At 41.9% G+C, this 25,487-nt stretch overlaps 1 protein-coding gene across 15 annotated transcripts in view; it reads left to right on the forward strand.

Moving 5' to 3' along the window:
* Positions 1 to 25,487, forward strand: part of ST3GAL3 (ST3 beta-galactoside alpha-2,3-sialyltransferase 3) — a 230,305-nt gene that overhangs the window by 24,388 nt on the left and 180,430 nt on the right. For 8 of the 15 annotated variants that reach the window (XM_003891726.5, XM_021940610.2, XM_003891734.5 and 5 more), the window contains exon 2: positions 8,350 to 8,497. In XM_003891726.5, coding sequence (XP_003891775.1) covers positions 8,380 to 8,497 — 118 coding nt within the window. In that variant the 5' untranslated portion in view covers positions 8,350 to 8,379. Of the gene's footprint in view, positions 1 to 8,349; positions 8,543 to 25,487 lie in introns of all 15 variants that reach the window. The other 7 variants (XM_003891739.4, XM_021940574.2, XM_031667757.1 and 4 more) reach the window with 1 other exon arrangement.

Genomic DNA, 25,487 nt, shown 5'->3' on the forward strand with positions numbered 1-25,487 from the left:
AAATAATTTCAACTTTTATTTTCAATTCAGTGAGTACGTGTTCAGGTTTGTTACATGGGTATTGTGTGATGCTGAGGTTTGGAGTATGATTGATCCTGTCACTCATGTACTGAGCATAGTAATCAACAGTTCATTTTTCAACCCTTGCACCTTTACCCCTCATCCCCATCTAGTAGTCTTCAGTATCTGTTATTGCCATCTGTGTGTCCGTAAGTACCCAGTGTTTAGCTGCCACTTACAAGTAAGAACATGTGGTATTTGGTTTTCTGTTCCTGTGTTAATTTGCTTAGGATGATGGCCTCCAGCAGCATCTATGTTGCTGCAAAGACCTGAATTCATTCTTTTTTATGGCTGCACCCTGCTTCTTGTTAGTGGAGAATAGTGTTTCAAAACCAAGATCTACGGAGGTTGTGGTGAGCTGAAATCACACCATTGCACTCCAGCCTGGGCAATAAGAGCAAAACTCCGTCTTGGCAAACAAAAACAAAAACAAAACACCACCAAAATCTAGGTACTAGATATGCTTCATGCTGTTGGGATATGACCACTGCCAGGCTCTTTCTGTGGGCAGAGCTAAAGAATATATGTAGGGGTGGTGGGCACAGTGGCTCACGCCTGTAATCCTAGCACTTTGGGAGGCCAAGGCAGGAGAATAATTTGAGTCTAGGAGTTTGTGACCAGCCTGGGCCACATAGCAAGACCCTGTCTCTACAAAAAGTGAAAAAAATTTTAGTAGCTGGGTGTGGTGACATGTGCCTATGGTCCTACCTACTTGGGAAGCTGAGATGGGAGGGTCACTTGAGCCCAGGAGGTCGAGGCTGCAGTGAGGTATGATCATGCCACTGCACTCTGGTCTGAACGACAGAAACTCTGTTTCAAAAAAAAATTATATGTGTGTATACACACAAATGTACACACACTATCCACACTATATTTATTTTTATATCTTTGTATATATAAACACACACATATATACACATATGTATACACACATATGTACATGTATATATACATACACACATATATATATATTTCTGTATTATTATTATTTTTGAGACAGGGTCTCTCTTTATTCCCCAGGCTGGAGTGCAGTTGCGTGATCTCAGCTCACTGCAGCCTTCACTTCCTAGGCTCAAGCGCTCTTCCCACCTCAGACTCCTGAGTAACTAGGACTACAGGCACGTGCCATCATGCCCAGCTAATTTTTAAATTTTTTGTAGAGACAATTTTTTTTCTTTTTTTTTTTTTTTTTGAGGTAGAGTCGCACTCTGTCATCCAGGCTGGAGTGCAGTGCCATGATCTTGGCTCACTGCAACCTCTACCTCCCCAGTTCAAGTGATTCTCCTGCCTCAGCCTCCCAAGTAGCTGGGATTACAAGTGTCCACCACCACCATGCCTAGCTGTAGACAATTTTTTGTAGAGAATATATTGCCCAGGCTGGTCTCAAACTCTCGGGCTCAAGTGATCCTTATGCCTTGGCCTCCCAAAGTACTGGGATTACAGATGGGAGCCACGATGCCTGGTTATATATTAAAAACCATTTTTTCCACTGAATACCTCCAATTTCAATACAAGTCAAAAGATTAATTCCAGTTTTCCCTTTCCATATTTGTAACTTTCTTCTCCATCATTGGGAAATCTTATTCCCATTAGCTTCAATACATTTACTTATCTGGTCAATCCCAAATCACCTGTGGCCACACCCTAGACCCCTCACATGGACTAATGCCCCTCTCTCCCCTTTCACCCCAGGCATGTGTGACTCCCTAAATCTAAGGTTTTTAGATTAAATTATTTAGAAAGGAAGGGATAGAGGGACCTCATTTCTTTTATGGATGCATGGTACCTATTTTATGTATGTACTGTAGTTGATTCAACCCCTGTTGAAGGACATTTGGAGTACATTGAGTCTTATTCTGTTATGTTACAAATAGTGCTACAGTAAGTGGCCATTCACATGACTTTTTGTATTTTTGTCAGTGTATCTTTGGGATAGTTTCTTAGAAGTGAGACTATTGGGTTAAAGGGTTAAAAAGCATGTGTAATTGTGTTAGATATTTTCAAATCCCTTCCATGACCAGTAATGTATGAAAGAGCCTGTTTTTACCCCACAGCCTCACTTCTAGAATGTGTCAGACTTTTGTCCTAGCGGTGAGTTTGAAATTACATCTCTCACAGGATCTTGGGATATTGTTCTCCTTGTCTTGGAGGCTTTGGCTTCTTTTAAGCTCTTTTTTGCTCTTGTGTATGTTGTCTACTTTTGGAAATCAGTTTCTTCCTTGGGATTTATTCTACTCTTGTCATTTGAAGATTGTTTTCCCTAATGGAAAAGACTGAAATAAAACAGATGATTCCTTCAGCCTTCTCACTGTCATATTTGTTGAAAGAATGGGTACATCTGTTGACTCACTGACTATTGTGTGTCTGCCAGAGCCTTGGGCTGTGGTCAGTGTGTGGCTGTGGCAATTCAGCATCACATCTCTTGCATTCAGCACAGAAAGAAGGAGAGGGGTGGTGCCAGCCACTTCTGCCCCTTTCTAAAAGAAAATAAAATTCTTTCTAAGAACCACTTGCCTTTTGTGCGTAGACTACTTACAACTTAAATTTTTAGTTGTTTTCAGTGGGAAGTTTGGACAAGATATATAGTTCTTTGTGTAGTTAGAAATACAAGTTTCTGGTTTCTTTTTCTTTTCTTTTTTTTTCAGACAGAGTCTTGCTCTGTTGCCCAGGCTGGGGTGCAGTGGTGTGATAATGGCTCACTGTAACCTCAAACTTTATGGGCTCAAGCGATCCTCCTACCTCAGCCTCCCAAAGAGCTAGGACTACAGGCCCACGCCACCATGCCTGGCTGATTTTTAAAAATTTTTTCTGGAGACAGGATCTTACTATGTTACACAGGCTGGTCTCAAATTCCTGGCCTCTCAAAGTGCTAGGATTACAGGCATGAACCACCATGCCTAGCTATCAAGTCTCTGATTTCTATTTCACTTAAAACTTTTTGTATTTACTTTTACAAGTACAAACATTAAAAATAAATATATGGATAAATAAATACCTTGTCAAAGTATTCCATCTGAACCCACTTTTCAGAGATAATTATTGTGAGTAGTTTGGTGCATATTCTTTTATGTATGTACTTGATACTTAGTCTTAATTTTTTTTTCTTTGAGATAGTATCTCACTCCGTCACCCAGGCTGGAGTACAGTGGTGCAACCTTGGCTTACTTCAGCCTCAACCTCCTGGGCTCAAGAAATCCTCCTACCTTAGCTTCCCAATTAGTTGGGGCTACAGGCACATACTACCATGCCTGACTAATTTATTTGTTTATTTATTTATTTTTATTATTGAGACGGAGTCTCACTCTGTTGCCCAGGCTTGGAGTGCAATGGCACAATTTCGGCTCACTGCAACCTCCACCTCCTGGGTTCAAGCGATTTTCCTGCCTCAGCATCCCAAGTAGCTGGGACTACAGGCGTGTGCCACCATGCCCAGCTACTTTTTTGTATTTTTAGTAGAGACAGGGTTTCACCGTGTTAGCCAGGATGGTCTTGATCTCCTGACCTCGTGATCCACCTGCCTCGGACGCCCAAAGTGCTGGGATTACAGGCATGAGCCACCACGCCTGGCCCTGACTAATTAAAAAAAAATTTTTTTTTTTTTTGTAGAGACAGGGTCCTACTGTGTTGCCCAGGTTGGTTTCGAATTCCTAGGCTCAAGTGATCCACCAGCCTCAGCCTCCCAAATTGCTGGGATTACAGGTATGAGTCATAGTGCCCGGCCCTTAATCTTAATTTTTAAATATTATTGTCATCTTCGTTTGTTGTTGCCAGTATGGGGCCATATGTATACATACTATTCGACAGCTAGATTTTTTTCACTTAGCAGTATGTTTAGACACACTTCCCTGTTAGTACATGCAGATATGGCTCATTCTTTCCAGCTGGTACATTTTTTCTACACTGTTATTCTCCTGCCCTCGCAGATCCTTTATTCACCTTCGTTTCTTCTGTGTACTGGCAGCTGGTCTCTGTTAACCTGCATCATCTGGGCTTCCTCGCCTCTGGCTTCCAGCTGGGATCAGCTGATAAAAGGCACTGCCAGGAGACCTGAGGGCCAATGTTGGGAGGAGTCAGACTATGTTTTATCCCCATTGTCCCTTGCCATGGTTCTAGTAGCAGCTGTGCTCGTTGTCTGTGATCACTGCTCTTTAGGGTGGCTTCTCTTCTCCAGCCAGCTCTTGCTGGGCTCCAGTGACACCCTTCTCTTCTTTTGCCCTTTTGGGTTGAAGGGTAGAAATAGCTTCCTGCTGTTGCTAGTCCCTGGATGCTTCACCATCCCTTGTTGATTCCTTTAAATGCTGCTCACACAGCTATAAAAAATCCTGCCATTAAATTTCCTTCAGTTTATTCCTTTGCATATGCCATCTCTTTCCTGCTAAGACCTCAATTGATGTGACCAGGGAGACTTACCATAATTTAATTATTGGGTCCCTATTACTGGGCATTTAAACTGTTTCTTGTATCTTGCTGTTATACTCAGAGTTGCTAATGAACATTCATGTACATGTCCTTTTTAGTATTTGTTGGAGTATTGTTTGAGAAAAAAGTCATAGGAATAGAAAGACTAGGTTAAGGTATATGAATATTATAAATTTCAATAGATACTTCTAAATTGTTCCCAAAGGAGTCTACCAATTTACATTTCTACAATGTGTTTTTTTAATAGTAAAAAATTAATGGAGGCAGTACTTGTGACTTTATAAAAAATACTTTTTTTTTTTTTTTAAAGAGACAGTATCTCTCTTTGTTGCCCAGGCTGACGTGCAGTAGCATGATCGTAGCTCAGTGCAGCCTCGAACTCCTGGGCTCAAGCAATCTTCCCACCTTAGCCTCCCAAGTAGCTGGGACTACAGGTCCATGCCACCATGTCCAGCTAATCTTAAAATTTTTTGTAGAGATCGGGGGGGGGGGGTCTCATCTCATCATCTTGCCTAGTCTGGTCTCGAACTCCTAGGCTCACTCAGTCCTCCTGCTTCGGCCTCTTAGAGTGTTGGGATTATAGGTTTCAGCTGCCATGCTAGGCCTTATGACAAATAAATTTAATTAAGAAGTGTACAAAGGGAAAAGTAAAAGTCCTCCAAGTCTCACCTGCTTCTCATCATCCCATCCTATTCCCTACAGGTAAGCATGCTAACACCTGTATAGCCTGTCAGGCCTGTCTTCCATTTTTTTTTTTTTTTTTTTGGAGCCAGAGTCTCGCTCTGTTACCCAGGCTGGAGTGCAGTGGTGTGATCTCTGCTCACTGCAAGCTCTTACTCCTGGGTTCAAGCCATTCTCCTGCCTCAGCCTTCCGAGTAGCTGGGATTACAGGCGCCTGCCACCACGCCCAGCTAATTTTTTGTATTTTTGGTAGAGATGGGGTTTCACCATGTTAGCCAGGATGGTCAGGATGGTCTCGATCGCCTGACCTCGTGATCTGCCCGCCTCGGCCTCCCAAAGTGCTGGGATTATAGGTGTGAGCCACCACGCCCAGCCCCTTTCTTCCATTTTTATATGTACATGCTTAGCATAAATTGAGTACATTTATATGTATAAAATAAACTCATTCGTATATGTGTGTTTATGTATCTCTTTCTGTTTGAGATAATGTATTTCTAGACTCTGTTCTCTTCCATTGACCTAACTTGTTTTTTCCTCTGCCAGTACCTATCTACCTTAGTAATTATAGCCTTGAGTTGGTTCGATATCTGGCGAGGCAGATTCTCATCCCATTATTTTTCATTTTAAGAAATTTCTTGGCCCTTCTTGGGCATGAACTCTTCAGATTATCTTTAGATCCAAGTTCAGAAAATTCATGGATTTTGACTGGAATGAAACTGAATTTATAGAAAATTCACATTTCAGGAAAACTGATATATTTCCAATGGAATCTTCTCACTTAAGAAACTCTCCGGGCGTGGTGGCTCATGCCTGTAATCCCAGCACTTTGGGAGGCCGAGGTGGGTGGATCACGAGGTCAGGAGTTTGATACCATCCTGGCCAACGTGGTAAAACCCCATCTCTACTAAAAATACAAAAAAATCAGCTGGGTGTGGTGGCGCATGTCTGTAATCTCAGCTACTCAGGAGGCTGAGGCGGAGAATCGCTTGAACCTGGGGAAGTGGAGTTTGCAGTGAGCCGAGATGGCGCCATTGCACTCCAGCCTGGGCAACAGAGGGAAACCCTGTTGCAGGGCGGGGAAAAAAAGAACCTCTTTTGTCTCTTTATTTACTCAGATATTTTATGTTCTTTGGTGAAAGTCTTGCCTATTTCTTACTAAGTTTATTTTTAGTTATTTTATAGATTTTGTTGCCATCATGAATGGAATTTTTTCACTTTACGTTTTCTTTTCTTCTCTTTCTTTCTTTTTTTTTTTTTTTTGAGACAGGGTCTTGCTCTGTCACCCAGGCTGGGGTGCAGTGGCACGCTCAAAACTCACTGCAGCCTCAGCCTCCTGAACTTAAGGAATCCTTCTGCCTCAGCCTCCTGAGTAGCTAGGACCACAGGTGCACACTACTAGGCCTGGCTAATTTTTTAATTTTTCTTTTTGTAGAGATAGGGTCTCATCATGTTGCCTAGGCTGGCCTCAAACTCCAGGGCTCAAGCAGTTCTCCTGCCTCAGCCTACCAAAGTTCTGGGATTATAGGCGTGAGCCACTGCACCCAGCCCACCTTACATTTTCTAATTGGTTATTGCTGGTATGGTTTTTAAGAATGTGTTGATTTTTGTAAATTAATCTTATCATAATCACCTACTTTATTGAACTTCCCATTCTAATGATTTTTTAGTATATTCTCTTGGCTTTCCTAGGTGGACAATTATCTGTAAATTATAATGTTTTGTGACACCATTATTAATATTTATATGTCATTTTTTTCTCTTATGTCATTTCGTCGCTGGGATATCTGATTGGGCTTGGTTGGGGGCCTGACCCAGGGCAGTCTCCTTGGCCAATGTTACATTTTACATTTAAGGTGTACCTGCTATACATCCTTTTACATCAAAGGGTGTATAGCGGGGTACAGTAGCAGGGTGGGTGAATTCCAGACAGACCTTGAGGATAGAAACAACAAGGCAATGTTCAATAAATAGAAAGTACAATGACTAGAGCATAGGGCACAAATGAGGTTGAGAGAAGCAAGAGATGGATTGGAGAGTAGGTTGAGGCTCTGTCAGAAGCCACTAGGCTTTAAGGAGCAATTACTTTATTCAGAGGAGTTGAGAATTGAATGAAAGCTGTAAGCTGTGTTAGGCAGAATGACCCTTTAAAGATATCCACACCCTAATCCCTGGAACCTATGAATTTGTTACTTGACGTGGCACAAGGGACTTCACAGATATAATTAAGGTTATGAGCCTTCAAATAGTGAGATTATCCTGGATTATTAAGGTGGGCCCACTATAATCACATGGGCCCCAAAAAGCAAAGAAGTTTCTCCAGCTGGAAGAGAAGCAAGATATGGTGGAGGGGGAATTTGGAGAGATTCAAAGAGTGAGAGAGCCTGAAGGGGACCACATGGCCTGAAGGGGACCACATGGAAAGCATGAAAAGGACTGTAGGCATGAAGGCTGACCCCTGGCGGATAACCAGCCAGGAAACGGGGGCTTGGCCCTACAGCTGCACAAACTGAATTCAGCCAACAGCCTGAGTGAGCATAGAAGTGGATTCTTCTCCAGGGCCTCCAGAAAGGAACACAGCCCTACCAACACCTTGGTTTTGGCCTTGTGAGACTCTAAGCAAGGACCCAGCTGGGCCTCACCATACCCAGATTTTGGCCTTCAGAACTCTGAGATGATTTTGTGTTGTTCTAAACTGCTAAGTTTATGACACTTTGCCACAGCAGCAGTAGAGAACGAATGCAAAGGGGTTTAAGCAGGGATATTGTCAGATTTTGTGTTATTCAAAGACTTCTTGTGCCATGTGGAAATGGATTTGGAGAATGTAAATTTGGAGGCAGGGAAACGTGTCTGTGAGAATGCTGTGATAGCACAGTCTAGGGTAGTGATTATGGGAAGGGGATATGATTTGAAACATATCTGGGAGGCAAGAGTTGCCAGAACTAGTCAGGGACCGGATGTCAGTGGTTGGGGTGGGGAAGCAAGGACGACTGCTGCTTTCTAGCTTAGGCGCTGGCTGATGATGAAGCTGTTTCTTGAGATGGGGATGAGCAGGTTGGAAGATGCCATGATATGAAAGTGATAACTCTTAAGTTGTTCTTCATTTGGAAATTCTCTCTATAGATACTTTAAGAGAGTATGTCAATAAGATGAGTGCTTTGTCTTTTAAGAATGAAACTTTTTCTTTTCTAGGTCATTTAAGACATCGTAAATCATGTGAAGATGGGACTCTTGGTATTTGTGCGCAATCTGCTGCTAGCCCTCTGCCTCTTTCTGGTACTGGGATTTTTGTATTATTCTGCGTGGAAGCTACACTTACTCCAGTGGGAGGAGGACTCCAGTAAGTATAGTCACTCTAGCTCATCCCAGGAGAAGCCTGTTTCAGGTCAGTTACTGGTTTTTCGTGTGGCTGCAGTGCTCTCTTATTCTTCAGAGGTGGGCAATGAGAGTAAACTGAACATTTCTGGGACTTTGACTTAGACATTGCTGCCATTTTGGCTGGTATAGGCTGAGAACTTTGATGTTTTTTAAAAACTGCATGCCATGAGACATCTCGTTCCTTTTACAAACTTGGTGAGAATGTGCTATTCTTCAATAAAAACCCAAACTATACTCATACTTCTAGTTCTTGAATGCTTTTGTTCTTTCTAATTGCTGTAGCATATTGCCACTCTTATTTTTCCATTTATTGCCTTAGGGATTAGTATTGGAGTTGGTTTCCATATGCCCTTAAAACATTCATCTTTATGTTGAATTTTCAACATAATGTTGTCTCTGTTTTGTTTTCCCTAAAGAAACTTTGTCTACTAAATCTTTGTAGCCCTTGCTGCTATTGAACTTGCACCTGGCTACAATAATGGCTTATTTTCCCTACCCAGTAACTCTTAATTTTTTTCTTCTCTTTGTGCACTTTGTCTCATGTGTTACATAGTGCTTTCCACATAGCCTGAATCCCACTGATTTGGTTTCTGTTTACCTGACGTGGCCTGTGTTTTGGTTCTAGGCTTGCAGTTGAAGGGCTTACGTTGATCGGCACCAGCCTTTGAACATTGTTTTCTTGGCTGTAGCTTGAAATATCACACAGTGACCACAGTGGTTTTCTTTTTGGTTATTTTGTCTGACTGTTACCTGAGCCTCGTGTGGGAGATAATATAAAATCAGAACAGAGTGGCCTGTTTTGATCTACAGTGATATGTCTTCTCTTAAAATTAGTTTTATTTTTACTGACATCTACCAGATACCAGTATAGAACTCACTTGAGAAGAGAATCAGTCTCTAGGTATGAGGTGAAAGTGAGCTGCAGTGAGTTGGAAGAAGCAATAGGCAATTGGCCTGCTGTTGTTCTAAGACCCTAACATGGGAACTGTTGAAGTAGTGAAGTAGCTCATTTATTTCTCCCATGGCTCAAACTACTGAGGCAGTTTCAAGCCAGTTTTTAAAATATAGTGTTATATCCTTCATTTATTGTTTTATATAGGATGTTTAAGTACATTTTAAATGCTTATAATTATCACTAATTACTTGTGTTTCAAAAGTTTACTTAAATTTCTCTGCACTGACTTATTTTTAAAACCAAGGAGACTACCCAGGATAAGGAGTGTTTATATCAGTGAAATGCAGAATTCTGTATTTAGAGGCATTCATTGTCTGTATTAGTAGTGGTGGATCCATCTGTATCAATATTGTAGATGGAAATGTGTGTGAAGAACAACGGTCTCCTTTTCTGCTAAGAGCTACTGACCTGTAGAAGACATAACCAAGGATCAGATAAGATTTTCTTAGATCAGTAGGGAACGGAATTTACTTTATGGAAGACTCATTGTGTGTCAGGCATTAGGCTAGACAATTTACAAATATAATTTCATGTAATGTAATTCTTACTACAGTTTTGTGAAGATGCCATTATTACCCCATTTTCCAGTTGAGCATACTGAAACACTTTAATTTACCAAGGTTATATTGTTGGAACTGGAATTCAATTCTGATTTCCTGTCTTTAAAACCTATGTTTATTATTTTATTGAAAAATATAATAAATACTGAAGGCAAGACTTAATATTCTACTTGGTAAAAAGAGAGAGGGAAAGGGGCTCAGAGAAGTAATAGTAGAGAGTATCAGGAAGGGAGTGTGAAAAGAAAAGGAGGGAAAGATAGAAAGTTATCAAAAGAAGACAGAGAGGCTTATTAGGTTTGAAGGTGACAAGGTGCTACTCACTTGGGCTGTAGGATTCAGAAGTTTATTGCTAGTTATCTGCTGTCCTTTCCATTAGTTGTTAGCTGACTAACCAGTATTTATAGCTTTTCTATTCTGACTCCTAAGCCTTTTAGATGTTTGACTTTGAATAGGTTGTTTAGACCATAGCATACTGTTTTCTGTGCTGTAATATCAGAGAACAGAGTAATAGGACCCACCTTGCATGGCTTACTCAGTCAGACAGGTCCTCCATTTTTTTTTTTTTTTTTTTTTTTGGAGCTGAGGTCTCACTCTGTTGCCCAGGCCAGAGTGCAGTGATGCAGTCATAGTTCACTGTAATCTCGACCTGCCAGGCTTAAGTGATCCTCCTACCTCAACTGCCCGAAGTAGCTGGGACCACAGACTCACACCACCATTCCTGGCTAATTTTTGTATCTTTTGTAGAGATGGTGTTTAGTCATGTTGCCCAGACTGGTCTCAAACTCCTGGGCTCAAGTGGTCTGCCCGCCTTGGCTTCCCAAAGTGGTTGGATTCCAGGCATGAGCCACTGTGCCCGGCCAGAGAGGAGTCCTTTACTTAGAGTCAAGCTGAAGGAGCGTCACAATCCCGAAGACTGTTATGTTGTGAAATTTAGGCTGTGTTTTAATAATATGATGATAAGATGAAATAGTAATTTATTGAGTATCTACTGTATATCCATAACATAGCAGGGTCTTTATATTCAGAATCTCATTTGATCCTTGTAGTTTTTATTGGTTATTATTTTCCTCATTTTACAGATATAAGAACTGCGGCTTCAGAGAGGCTGTGTAATCAAGAGTTTGTATGCCTTTCATCTGAAGAGGTTGAGGATAATCCCAAGTTAGAAAAATAAATGTCTTTAGCATTACTTTTCCTTAATTTTTAGAATATTAATGAGTTACTCAGATAACCTATTGGAATTTCTTCATGGTGGGGGGAAGAGGCTAGAGTTGGTTTTTGGTTTTTGTTTTTGATACAGGGTCTCACTCTGTCACCTAGGCTAGAGTTTTGTGGTGTGATCTCGGCTCACTGCAGCTTCAACCTCTTGGGCTTATGCCACCCTTCCACCTTAGCCTCCCAAGTAGCTGGGACTACAGGTGTGCACCACCACGCCCAACTAATTTTTCAAAATTTTTTTGTAGAAATGGGGTTTCTCCATGTTGCCCAGGCTGGTCTCAAACTCCTGAGCTCAAGTGGTCTTCTTACCTCAGCCTCCCAAAGTGCTGGGATTACAGGCAGGAGCCACTGCGCTTGGCCTGAGGCTAGAGTTTTTTATTATTAAATTATTCATTCAATAAGCAGTATGTTCTTATTATGGTCCATGTACTGTTCTGGGTAAACTGGATATAAGATGAACATAGGCCTTCATACTCTTAGCCTATAATATGAGAACAAAACAAAACAATTATTATTATATATTGAGCTCTAAAAGAGCAATCTGTGTGAAATGCTGTGTTGGAGCATAGAATTCCTTCCAGATAGAAAATTTATGTTTTCATTAATTCCAAGGTGTGTTGTAGAGGACTACAAACTGCTTTGCCTTGGGTAGTTTAGAGACACATGTGACCTAGGGCTTGGTCAGGTTGCCAAGACTTGGGTCAAATGCTTAATGTGAAAAGCTTCAAGTATGAGAATAGTTTTTTTTTTTTTTTTTTTTTTTTTGAGATGGAGTCTCGCTCTGTCGCCCAGGCTGGAGTGCAGTGGCCGGATCTCAGCTCACTGCAAGCTCCGCCTCCCGGGTTCACGCCATTCTCCTGCCTCAGCCTCCGGAGTAGCTGGGACTACAGGCGCCCGCCACCTCGTCCGGCTAGTTTTTTGTATTTTTTAGTAGAGACGGGGTTTCACAGTGTTAGCCAGGATGGTCTCGATCTCCTGACCTCGTGATCCGCCCGTCTCGGCCTCCCAAAGTGCTGGGATTACAGGCTTGAGCCACCACGCCCGGCGTGAGAATAGTTATCAACCTGTTTTAAAAATTACTGTAGAATTATTATACATGTAGTATGATAAAATATATATGTATACATATATTTTTAATATATATTTTAATTAATGAACAAATCACCAGTATCTGGAGTTAGAAAGAGTTGGGTGTGCTTGTTTCTTCGTCTCCAAAATGAAGATAAAAGACTTATTTCTCAGCCGGACACAGTGGCACACACCTGTAATCCCAGCACTTTGGGAGGCCGAGGTGGGCAGATCACGAGGTTGGGAGATCGAGACCATCTTGGCTAACACAGTGAAACCCCATCTCTACTAAAAATACAAAAAATTAGCCAGGCGTGGTGGCGCACACCTGTAGTCCCAGCTACTTGGGAGCCTGAGGCAGGGGAACCGCTTGAACTCGGGAGGCAGAGGTTGCAATGAGCTGAGATCGCACCACTGCACTCCAGCCTGGGCCACAGAGCAAGACTCAGTCTCAAAACAAAAAAAAAAAGACTTATTTTTCTTTGCTCTGATGCCTTGTGTAGGAGTCGGGTAGTTGCCTCTTTACAATAGCCCTCATTTCACAATGGTCCATTTCATGGAAGCCTTGCATATTTTTATTAATTTAAAATTTTACGTATTTCTGCTGGGTGTGGTGGTTCACATCTGGAATTCCAGCACTTTGAGAGACTGAGGAGGGAGGATTGCTTGAGGCCGGGGGATTGCTTGAGGCCAGGAGTTTGAGAACAGCCTGGGTAACATCGCGAGGCCTTGTCTCTATAAAAAAAAATTGAGAGATATTATCCAAGCATGGTGGTGCACACATACACAGTGTGTGGGATAGCTACTTGGGAGGCTGAGGTAGGAGGATCACTTAGGCCCAGGATTTTGAGGTTGCAGTGAGCTATGATTGTGCCACTGTACTCCAGCCTGGGCAACAGCATGAGACCCTGTCTAAAGAAAGAAAGAGAGAGAGAGAGAGAGAGGAAGGAAGAGGGAGGGAGGGAGAGAAAGAGAGAAAGACAAAGGGAGGGAGGGAGGAAAGAAGGAAGGAAGGAAAGAAAGAGGAAGGAAATTAATTTCTGATTAATAAAGTAGATCTTTCATAGGATTAGTTTCCTGGGCTGAGTGAGGTGGCTCATGCCTATAATCTCAGCACTTTTGGAGGCTGAAGTGGAAGGATTGATTGAGCCCAGGAGTTCAAGACCAGCCTAGGCAACATAGGGAGACCCTGTCTCCACAGAAAAATAAAAAAATTAGCTTAGTGTGGTGGTACATGTCTGTAGTCCCAGCGACTCGAGAGGCTGAGGTGGGAGGATTGTTTGAGCCCAGGAGGTCAAGGCTGCAGTGAGCTGTGGTCATGCCACTGTACTCCAGCCTGTGTGACAGAGTGACACCCTGTCTCAAAAATTTTTAAAAAATTACATTTATGCTACTGTGTTTATCAATTATTTCAACTCTCTTTGTGTTCTTCCCCATATTTATAAAAGATTATAACCAGACAAATTATAATATATGCATTCAAATTATAAAGCACACATTGTTGATCTGACTGCTGTGGAGAATACTCTCTGGCACAAAAGCGGAAGTCGGATCTGATACTAGGAGGACAGGTTGAAATGAGTTTAGTAGACAGAACATTGTATTAACTCTTAGTTTTCTGTCTTAAAAATGTAGAGGAGGCTGGCGTTTCTGGTCACGTTTCTGGGAGGTACTCTGCTTCCGATGGTAAGGAAGTAAGTGGTATCACAGCTAGCCTTCTCTCTATAGGAAGCTATAAAACTGGACAAAAGAAATGAAGCAATTGTGTCAGCCTGTAGACAATAGGCAGCATAAAATTTCAGTTCCTAAGAGAAGGAAAACTCGAGGTGAGCACCATATTTGCTCAGTTTTCTGTCTGAGGACAATTTCCCAACCCTGTTCTGTGAGTGGAGTCTAAACAGGCTGTGATGATTTCCTCTGAGCTGAAGAGGCGGAGGTCAGAGTTTGGGCAGCTGAAGCAGTTGGAATCTGTGGGGTGGACCATCATAGAGTAGGGAATTGTTCAGCAAGAGGGTTTCAGAAGTCCGTGGGGGCATTCCTGTGAGGCTGAAGCTAAGGACTGGCCTATTGTTTATACATGGGGTGAAACCACCTGAAGCTTACCATATAGAGAGCAGCTGGTACAAAATGAATACAAAAGAGATACTAGAGGTCAAGTCCTGTTGGGGGGAAAGCAATGCCAGGAACATTGATGGTCCAGCCCTACCAGTAGAAAGATCTCATTGACACTTTGTTAACACCCCTGGCATCCAGCTGAGACCTCAGAAAGGCCATGTCTTCTGAATAAAGATCTTACCCAAGAGTAAGATCTACTGTGAACCCGCCCTAACAAGGCCTAAAGCCAACCCCCAGCAAGACAGATTTCGAAGTTTGGGTCCTGTCAAGTTAAGAGAGGTCAAAAATGCCATGGGCTTTCCTCAGATCCACACTCATGATGCCTAAAATCAAGACCACACAAGTTCAGGGCGATCAGGTAGTCATTGAACTATCTGCTAAAATACAAATTGACACTCTTTGTGGGAAGCTAACGATATTCATAGTTTTTATGTGTAATATCCACAGTGGCTAATGTTCAAAAAAAGAAACAGGAGAATATCCATATTCAAGAAGAAAAATCTATGGATAAGATGGCCTCAGTGTTGCACTTAGCAGACAAAGTAACTATTATGAATATATTTAAAGAATTAAAGGAAAATACAGTAGTGAACAATGAGTGGTCTCAGCAGAGAAATGGAATCTATAAAAAAGAACCAAATGCAAATTCTAGACCTGAAAAGTATAGTAACTGAAATGGAAGTTTCACTTAACAGCAGATAGTATATAATGGAAGAAGCCAGTGAGCTTGAAGAGAACACAGTGGAAATTATCCAGTCTGAACCACAGAAAGAAAAATATTGAAGAAAAATGAACAGAGCCTCAGGGACCTGTGAGACAATATCAGATAGTCTAATTGGGCCGGGCGTGGTGGCTCACGCCTGTAATCCCAACACTTTTGAGAGGCTGAGGCAGGTGAATCACGAGGTCAGGAGATCAAGACCATCCTGGCCAACATGGTGAAACCCCGTCTCTACTAAAAATACAAAACTTAGCTGGGCCTGGTAGCACGCACCTATAGTCCCAGCTGCTTGTAAGGCTGAGGCAGGAGAATCGCTTGAACCCGGGAGGTGGAGCTTGCAGTGAGCCGAGATCACGCCACTGCATTCCAGCCTGGTGACAGAGCAAGACTCCGTCTCAAGAAAAAAAAAAGACAGTTGGGTGGGAAAAAAATTACCGTTTTATTTTTTGAAAATTAATTTCCCATACCTACTTATCTGAAGGAAAAAACATTAAATAATGGCTGAAAACTTCCTAAGTTTGATGAAAAACATTGACTTACAGATCCAAAAGTGTAGTTAACCCCAAGAAAGATAAATATTGGGGGGAAAAAACCTAGGTACATCATAGTTAGACTTCTGAAATCTAAAAATAAGGAGAGGCTGCTGCTGATGCTGCTCATGAGCTCATTTGGTGTGGGCCTGGTGCCTCTTTAGTGAAGCAGCAACTGAGGATACCTCTGGTGTTCCCTGTGGCCCATGAAATGCCAAGGGAAGTGTCAACACTAAGAACAACGATCATATGAATTTGAAGGTGGTGGGGCAGGATGGTTCTGTGGTACAGTTTAACATTAAGAGGCATACACCATTTAGTCAACTAATGAAAGCGTATTGTGAATGAGAGGGTCTATCAGTGAGGCAGATCAGATTTCCATTTGACAGGCGGCCAATCCATGAAACAGGCACACCTGCACACTTGGAAGTAGAGGATGAAAGTACCATTGCCGCCAGGCGCGGTGGCTCACAGCTGTAATCCCAGCACTTTGGGAGGCCGAGGCAGGTGGATCACGAGGTCAGGAGTTCGAGACCAGACTGGCCAACATGGTGAAACCCCATCTCTACTAAAAATACAAAAATTCGCTGAGCGTGGAGGCGCGCGCCCTGTAATCCCAGCTACTCAGGAGGCTGAGGCAGGAGAATTGCTTCAATCTGGGAGGCAGAGGTTACAGTGAGCCGAGATCACGCCATTGCACTCCAGCCTGGGCAACAGGGTGAGATTCCGTCTCAAAAAAAAAAAAAAAAAAAAAAGAAAGCACCATTGCCATGTTCCAGCAGCAGTCAGGTGTCTACTACAAAGGAACCTGCTATGTTATTCCAGAACTCCATTCTTACAGAGCAACAGTACATTCTCAGTTAGAAAACTGCAATTTGGTTCCGCCACATCCTAACTACTACAGTATAGTTTTCTCTATTCTTTCGTTTCCCTCCTCATTCCTATATTGCATGTAGAGTAAGTGGTGTATGTGCACATGCATATTGTACTTTAAAAAAAACAAAATGGCCAATGGTGTGTTTTGATTACCATCAAATAGATATGGGATGGGGAAAGATACTGGTTCTGTGAAAATACTCTTTCTCCATTAGTGGCATGCTTATCTTTATATTCCAGTAAGTTATTTTCTTCTCACTATTTGAACAAAAAAGCCAACATGAAAAATCCTTGCATACCTTGTTTGATTGAAGAATTTTAATGTTTTTTATTTATCATCATAAAACCAAGGACAGTTTTACAATTTGTTTTATGTAGGTGTTTCATATAGAGAGCAGTCTGTCTTTAAGGAGGGATAATTACTCTTAAAAATGAATCCTAGTTTTTCCTTCAAATCAAGCATCTTCTTCTTCTTTTTTTTTTTTTTTTTTTTTTAGACAGAGTCTTGCTCTCTCGCCCACGCTGGAGTACAGTGGCATGATCTTAGCTCACTACAACCTCCGCCTCCTGGGTTCAAGTGATTCTCCTGCCTCAGCCTCCCGAGTAGCTGGGATTACAGGCACCTGCCATCATGCTTAGCTAATTTTTGTATTTTTGTAGAGACAGAGTGTCACCACGTTGGCCAGTCTGGTCTCGAACTCCTGACTTCAGGTGATCCTGCCCGCCTCAGACTCCCAAAGTGCTGGGATTAATGTGTGAGTCACCATACCTGGCGGCATCGTCTTCTTTAAATAAACTTCTCATTTAAAAAATAAAGAAAAGGCCTGGCGTGGTGGTTTACACCTGTAATCCCAGCACTTTGGGAGGCTGAGGCGGGCGGAATCACTGGAGGTCAGGAGTTTGAGACCGTGAAACCCCATCTCTACTAATAATACAAAAATTAGCTGGGTGTGGTGGCACGCATCTGTAATTCCAGCTACGTGGGAGGCTGAGGCATGAGAATCTCTTGAACTCGGGAAACGGAGGTTGCAGTGAGCCAAGATCGTGCCACTGCATTCCAGTCTGGGTGACAGAGTGAAAGGTGTTTTGGAAAAAAAAAAAAAAAGAAAGAAAGAAAAATAGACTGGACACGGGTGCCGTGGCTCATGCGTGTAATCCCAACACTTTGGGAGGCCTGACTTAAGGTCAGGAGTTTGAAATCAGCCTGGCCAACTGGGAAATGGAGGAAAGATGACCACTGGAAATGGTAAATGGTGGGCAAATATGACTCTCTTTCCTTCTTCTCATAACTTGCTTAAAAGACAACTAATTGTTTAAAGCAAAAATAATAACCTAGTAAAGTGAGATTTTGGACATATGTGGAGGTAAAAGATATGTCAACACTTGCATAAGGGATGGGGGATGCGTAAATGTAATTTTACCGTACAAGGTTATTACATTTGTGAAAAAGGAAGTAAGTGGGAAATAAGAATGTCTTATATAAAGTGAGAAGAGAAAAGGGTAAAGTAATAAGTATGAAATGTCAGATTTGAAGAGGTATTATATTGACTCTAAATAGACTCTGATAAGTTAAGGATGAGTATTGTTAGCTCTCGAACAACTACTTAAATAACACAACAAAAAGAGACATACACTGCATAACAGTGTTTTGGTCAGTGACAGACCACATATACTAAAGTGTTTCCGTAAGATTATATCATATTTTTACTGTAGCTTTTCTGTGTTTAGATGTTTTATTGATTGATTGATTGAGACAGAATCTTGCTCTGTAGCCCAGGCCAGAGTGCAGTGGCACAATCTTGGCTCACTGCAGCTTCCCACCTTCCGGATTCAAGCATTTCTTGTGCCTCAGCCTCCCGAGTAGCTGGGACTACAGGCGCGTGCCACCACACCCAGCTAATTTTTCTATTTTTAGTAGAGACGGGGGTTTCGCCATGTTGGCCAGGCTGGTCTTGAACTTCTGACCTCAAATGATCTACCTGCCTTGGCCTCCCAAAGTGATGGCATTATAGGCATCAGCCACTGAGCCTGACCTAAATATGTTTTGATACACATATACCATTGTGTTACAGTTGCCTACAGTATTTCAGTACAGTCACATGCTGTATAGGTTTATAGCCTAGAGCAATAGGCTATACCATGTAACCTATGTGTGCAGTGGGCTATTTTATCTAAGTTTGTGTAAATACACTCTATGATATTTGCACAACAAGGAAATTGCCTAACAGCGCAGTTCTTAGAATCTATCCCTGTCGTTAAGTGATGCATGACTATATTTGAGAGGCTATCAGAAGAAATAAAATGGAACACTAAAAAATATTTAGTCAGTCCCAAAGAAGGAAGGAAATTTTGACACATGCTGCAGCATGGATGGACCTTGAAGGCATCATGTTAAATGAATAAGCCAGTAACAAAAGGACAAATACTGTAAGATTCCACTTACATGAGGTTCCTAGAGTAGTCAATTCATAGAGAAAGTAAAACGTGGTTGCCAGAGGCTGGAACAGAGGGGAGTGGACAGTTCAATGGGTTCAGAGTTTCAGTTTTATAAGATGAAAAGAGTTCTAGAGCTGCATAGTGGTAATGGATGTACAACAGTGTGAATGTGCTTAATGCCACAGATATGTAAAGTTAAAATGGTAAATTTTGTTTTTGTTGTTGTTTTTTCTTTTTTTTTGAGACGGAGTCTCGCTCTGTACCCCAGGCCAGAGTGCAGTGGTGTGATCTCGGCTCACTGCAAGCTCCGCCTCCCGGGTTCATGCCATTCTCCTGCCTCAGCCTCCTGAGTAGCTGGGACTACAGGCGCCTGCCACCACACCTGGGTAATTTTTTGTATTTTTAGTAGAGACGGAGTTTCACCATGTTAGCCAGGATGGTCTCGATCTCCTGACCTTGTGATCTGCCTGCTTCAGCCTCCCATAGTGCTGGGATTACAGGCGTGAACCACCGTGCCTGGACTAATTTTTTTTGTTTTTTCTTTTTTGAGACAAGTCTCACTCTGTTGCCCAGGTTGGAGTGCAGTGTTGTGATCTCGGCTCACTGCAACCTCTGCCTCCTGGGTTTAAGCGATTCTCTTGCCTCAGGCTTCCAAGTAGCTGGGACTACAGGCGTGTGCTACCATGCCTGACTAATTTTTTTCGGATGTTTAGTAGAAATGGGGTTTCACCATATTGGCCAGGCTGGTGTCAAACGCCTAACCTCAAGTGATCCACCTGCCTCAGCCTCCCAAAGTGCGAGGATTACAGGCATGAGCCACTGTGCCCAACCTAAAATGGTAAGTTTTATGTTGCATATATCTTACCACAATAAAAACTTAAAAAAAAAAAAATGAGGCCGGGTACAGTGGCTCATGCCTGTAATCCCAGCACTTTGGGAGGCCAAGGAGGGCGGATCACCAGGTCAGAAGTTTGAGACCAGCCTGGCCAGCATGGTGTAACCCTGTCTCTACTAAAAATACAAAAATTAGCCTGCCAGGCGTGGTGGCGAGTGCCTATAATCCCAGCTACTCGGGAGGCTGAGGCAAGAGAATCGCTTGAACCCAGAAAGCAGAGATTGCAGTGAGCTGAGATCGTGCCACTGCACTTCAGTCCGGGTGACAGAGTGAGACTCCATCTCAAACAAACCAACCAGCCAGAGGCAGAGATACCTAGGGTGAAGGATAGGAAAACGGGCCCAGGGCTTCAATGCTGTCTCCAGGCATGCCACTCTCCAGCACCTCCACGTGTTCAGCAGTCTGGAAACTGCAGACCCCATAGCTCAGGTATTTTTTTTTTTTTTTTGAGACAGGGTCTCGCTCTGTTGCCCAGGTTGGAGTATTATCTCCAACCTGCAGTGACACCATCTTGGCTCACTGCAACCTCCGCCTTCCAGGTTCAAGCCTCAGCCTCCCGAGTAACTGGGATTACAGGTGCCCACCACCATGTATGGCTAAGTTTTGTATTTTTAGTAGAGACGGGGTTTCACCATGTTGGCCAGGCTGGTCTCGAACTCCTGACCTCAGGTGATCCGCCTGCCTCGGCCTCCCAAAGTGTTGGGATTACAGGTGGGAGCCACCATGCTCAGCCAGCTTTTTATGGAGGATTTGTTATGTATGCATGGTTGACTAAATCATTGGTCATTGGTGATAAACTCAACTTTCAGCCCTCCAAACACATTGTTGGTTCCCCTGGTAACCGGCCCTCATTGTGAGAGGCTGTCAGGAACCCACTAAGAGTCACCTCATTAGAACAAAAAATGCTCCTACCACCCAGGAAATCCCAAGGGATTTAGGAGCCCTGTCTCAGGAATCAGGAGCAGAAACCAAATATATGTTTTTTATTATATAACAATATCACACAATATATAAAACTCAATTGTGTTTCTATATACTGGAAGTGCACAAATAGAAAATAAGATTAAACAACATTATTTGCAATAGCATCAAAAAAAGTAAGATGCTTAGAAATAAATCTAAACATACGCAGGACCTCTACACTGAAAACTGTAAAAATATTGCTGAGAGGAATTAAAGATCTAAATAAGAGATTAAATAAAGACATCTAAATAAGGAGAGATTTATGGATGCCTGTGTATTGGAAGACTTAATATTGTTAAAACAGCCCCCATTTTAAATTTAATTTAATTTAATTTTATTTTTTGAGACAGAGTCTGGCTCTGTCATCTAGGCTGGAGTACAGTGGCGGGATCATAGCTTACTGCAGCCTCAAACTCCCCAGCTTAAGTGATCTTCCTGCCTCAGCCTCCTAAGTATCTGGGACTACAGGCATGCCTAGCTAATTTTTAAAAAAATTTTAAATAAAAACAGCTTTTTACATTGTTGCCTAGGCTGATCTTGAACTCCTGTTGTCAAACAGTCCTCCCACCTTGGCCTCCCAAAGTGTTGAGATTACAGGTGTGGGCCACCTTGCCAGACCTGTTTTTAATTTTTATGTTTTATTTTTGTAGAGATGAGGTTTTGAGTTGTTGCCCAGGCTGGTCTTGAACTCCTGGCCTCAAGTGAAGATCCTCAGTTTTTCAAGACTAATCTATAGATTCAATGTAATCCTAATTAAAATTTCAGCAGGCTTAAAAAAAAAAAAAGAAATCAATAGCTGATTCTAAAATTTGTATGAAAACACAAAGAATCCAGACTTCGGAAAGTAGTAGTTAGAGAGCTTACACTACCTCACTTCAAGTCTTAACTATGGTAATCAGGACAATACAGTATTAGTGAAAGATCAGTAGACAGACTAGAGTCCAGAAATAGACCATGCATATGTAGTCAATTGAATTTTGATAAAAGTAATAACATAATTCAGTGGTATAGGGAGTCTTTTCAACATACTATGTTGAAATAACTAGATATCTATATAGAAAAATAAGGAACCACAATTCCTATCTCACACCATATACAAAAAATCAATTTTAAGTGGATCATAGACCTAAGCATAAAATTTATAGAAAAGGAGAAAATCTTCATGCTGTTGTGGTAGCACAAAAAGCATTAACCATAAAAGCAATACTTATCAATTGTATCATTGAGATTCTTTCTGCTCTTCAAATTGTTCCATCAAGAAAATACAAAGCAACCTACACACTGGGAAAAATATTGGCAAGCTACATTGGGCAAAGGACTTGGATCCAGAAGATATAAGGAACTCTTACAACTGAATAAGAAGGCAAACAACCTGGTTAAGGAGTTGACAAAGTACTTTTGGGAGACCAAGGAGTTCAAGACCAGCCTGGACAACACAGTGACACCCCATCTTAAACAAACAGAAAAATGAACAACAACAAAAAGAAACTGACAAAGGACTTGAACAGATATTTCATACAAAAAAATACAAATGACCAATAAGCACCTTGCTATGATTTGAATGTTCTTGTCCCTTCCAAAAATTCATGTGTTAGAAACTCAATCCCCAGTGCAACAGTGTTGGGAGATGGGGCCCTTCGGGAAGTGATTGGGTCACGAGTGCTCTGTCCTCATAAATGAATGAATGCCATTATAACAAGGGCTTGACAGAGAGAGTTTGGTCCCTTTTTGCCCCTTCTGCCTTCTGCCATATGAGGACACACTGTTTTTCCCTCCCGTGGATGCAGCGTTTTAAAGGTGCCCTCTTGGAAGAGAATACTGGGGCTTTTCCAGACACCAAGCCTGCTAATGTTTTGATCTTTGACTTCAGAACCTCCAGAACTGTGAGAAAATAAATTTCTTTTCTTTTTTCTTTTGTTCTTTTTTGAGACGGAGTCTTGCTCTGTCGCCCAGGCTGGAGTGCAGTGGTGCGATCTCGGCTCACTGCAAGCTCCGCCTCCCGGGTTCACGCCATTCTCCTGCCTCAGCCTCTAGAGTAGCTGGGACTGCAGGCGCCCGCCACCTCGTCCGGCTAGTTTTTTGTATTTTTTTTAGTAGAGACGGGGTTTCACTGTGTTAGCCAGGATGGCCTCAATCTCCCGACCTCGTGATCCACCCGCCTCGGCCTCCCAAAGTGCTGGGATTACAGGCCTGAGCCACCGCGCCCGGCCAAATTTCTTTCTTTTTTTTTTTTAAATAAGTTACCCAGTCTCAGATATTTTGTTATAGCACACAGAGTGGGTTAAGAGACATCTCAAAAGATTCATCATCATTAGACGTCAGGGAAAGCTAATTAAAACTTCAGTGAAATGCCACTTCACACCCATTAGAATTGCTGAAATTTAAAGATTGGCATTCTTCAACTTAGCAACTCTCTTGTGTTGTCAAATGGAATGTAAAATGGTGCAACCACTGTGGAAAACAGTTTGGCAATTTTTAAAAAATTAAGCATATATTCAGTACATGACTCAGCACCTCATACTTCCCAAGATAAATGAAAACCTTTGCCTACAAAAAAAGTTGTAAACAAATGTTGGTGGCAGCTTTATTAACAATAGCAAGGTACTGGAAACAATCTAAATTTCCATCAATAGGTAAGTAAAACAAATGTACACCTTAGACAAAAATAAATTTCAGCTAGATTAGAGATTTAATTGTAAAGAACTAAATTAAAATACTAGAAAACAATAAAGAATATGATATTGGGATTGAGAAAGGGATTTTATTAGCTTGATACCAAACCATAAAAGAACGAAAAATGTTATCTTTTGGCCCAGCACAGTGGCTCATGCCTGTAATCCCAGTACTTTCAGAGGCCAAGGTAGGAGCGTCTCTTGAGCACAGGAGTTCAAGGCCAGCCTAGGCAACATTGCAAGACCCTGTCTCTACCACAAGTAAAAAAAAAAAAAAAAGTTAGCCCAGCGTGGTGGTATGCGCCTGTAGTCCCAGCTACTTAGAAGGCTCAGTGAGCCTTGTTCATGCCTGAGCTGTGTTCACACCTCTGCACTCCAGCCTGGCTGACAGAGTGAGTGAGACTTTGTCTCAAGAAAAAAAAAAAGCTGGCCGGGCGCGGTGGCTCAAGCCTGTAATCCCAGCACTTTGGGAGGCCAAGACGGGCGGATCACGAGGTCAGGAGATCGAGACCATCCTGGCTAACACGGTGAAACCCCGTCTCTACTAAAAAATACAAAAAAATAGCCGGGCGCGGTGGCGGGCGCCTGTAGTCCCAACTACTCGGGAGGCTGAGGCAGGAGAATGGCGTGAACCTGGGAGGCGGAGCTTGTAGTGAGCTGAGATCCGGCCACTGCACTCCAGCCTGGGCGGCAGATCGAGACTCCGTCTCACCAAAAAAAAAAAAAAAAAAAAAAAAAAAAAAAGCTATCTTTTATTAAAACTTCTGTTTTAAAAAATTCTCTAGAAATTCTAAGCAAAGTTAAGATGAATAACAAGCTTGGAAAAATAATTTTGGTATATATGACAGAGAGATGATATTCTTAATATATATAAAGAGCTTATATAAATTGTTTGGAAAAACCAATACTTAAATAGAAAAGTTGATAAAATGCATGAACGTCTTAATTTCACAGAAGGAAATTTATAAGTGGTTAGTGTTCATTTACAAAAACATTCTGTTTTTTAAAGAAATGCAAAGTATGAAAGAGTGATGGTACATAATTGTTATTTTATTCTTCCATATCGATGGTACCTTTCCTGTTGGCATAGAGTTTAGAATGATAATGCCCTGAACATGCGTAAGTAAGCCGTTATTCTTATATAATATAAGTGGGTTCCTGGAAGGCAATATAATAGTGTGTATTCAAAAGTATAAATATACATACCTTTTGATGCATCAGTTTTACTTCCTAAAGAAATACAGAACAAGCATGCACAGATATATGTACAGGTGTGCACATTGCGTTGTTTATAAGAAAAAAATGGAAACAATAAAAGATTGATTAAATAAATAATGGCATGTCCATTTGGCGGATACTCTGCAGCCATTGAATTGGCTAAGGTAGATCTTCATGTACTCCTACATGAAGATGGAAAGTATATAGAATGATCTTTTTCACTTACATACACACAGAGACACACTCAAATGCATATGTATACACATAGGTCAATCCCACACTTTATTTGTAGGAAGCTCAAAATCAATGGCAGTAAACATTTATTGGCAGTTAGAGTATTCCCGGCATATTCTGTGTAAAGTCTTTGGGAAAGAAAGATGAATATAGGCCTATCCTACTCTCATGGTTGTTATAATCTAGCAACCTTATGAGGTTATGATCGGTTACATTTTGTTGTTGTTGTTGTTGTTGTTGTTTGAGGCAGAGTTTCTCATCACCCAGGCTGGAGTGCAGTGATGCAATCTCAGCTCACTGCAACCTCCACCTCCAGGTTCAAGCGATTCTCCTGTCTCAGCTTCCTGAGTAGCTGGGATTACAGGCACCTGCTACCATGCCTGAATAATTTTGTCTTTTTAGTAGAGACAGGGTTTCACCATGTTGGTCAGGCTGGTCTCAAACTCCTGACCTCAGGCAATTCACCTGCCTTGGCCTCCTTAAGTGCTGGG

This window comes from Papio anubis, chromosome 1 (assembly GCF_008728515.1).
Source record: "Papio anubis isolate 15944 chromosome 1, Panubis1.0, whole genome shotgun sequence".
NCBI lineage: Eukaryota > Metazoa > Chordata > Mammalia > Primates > Cercopithecidae > Papio > Papio anubis.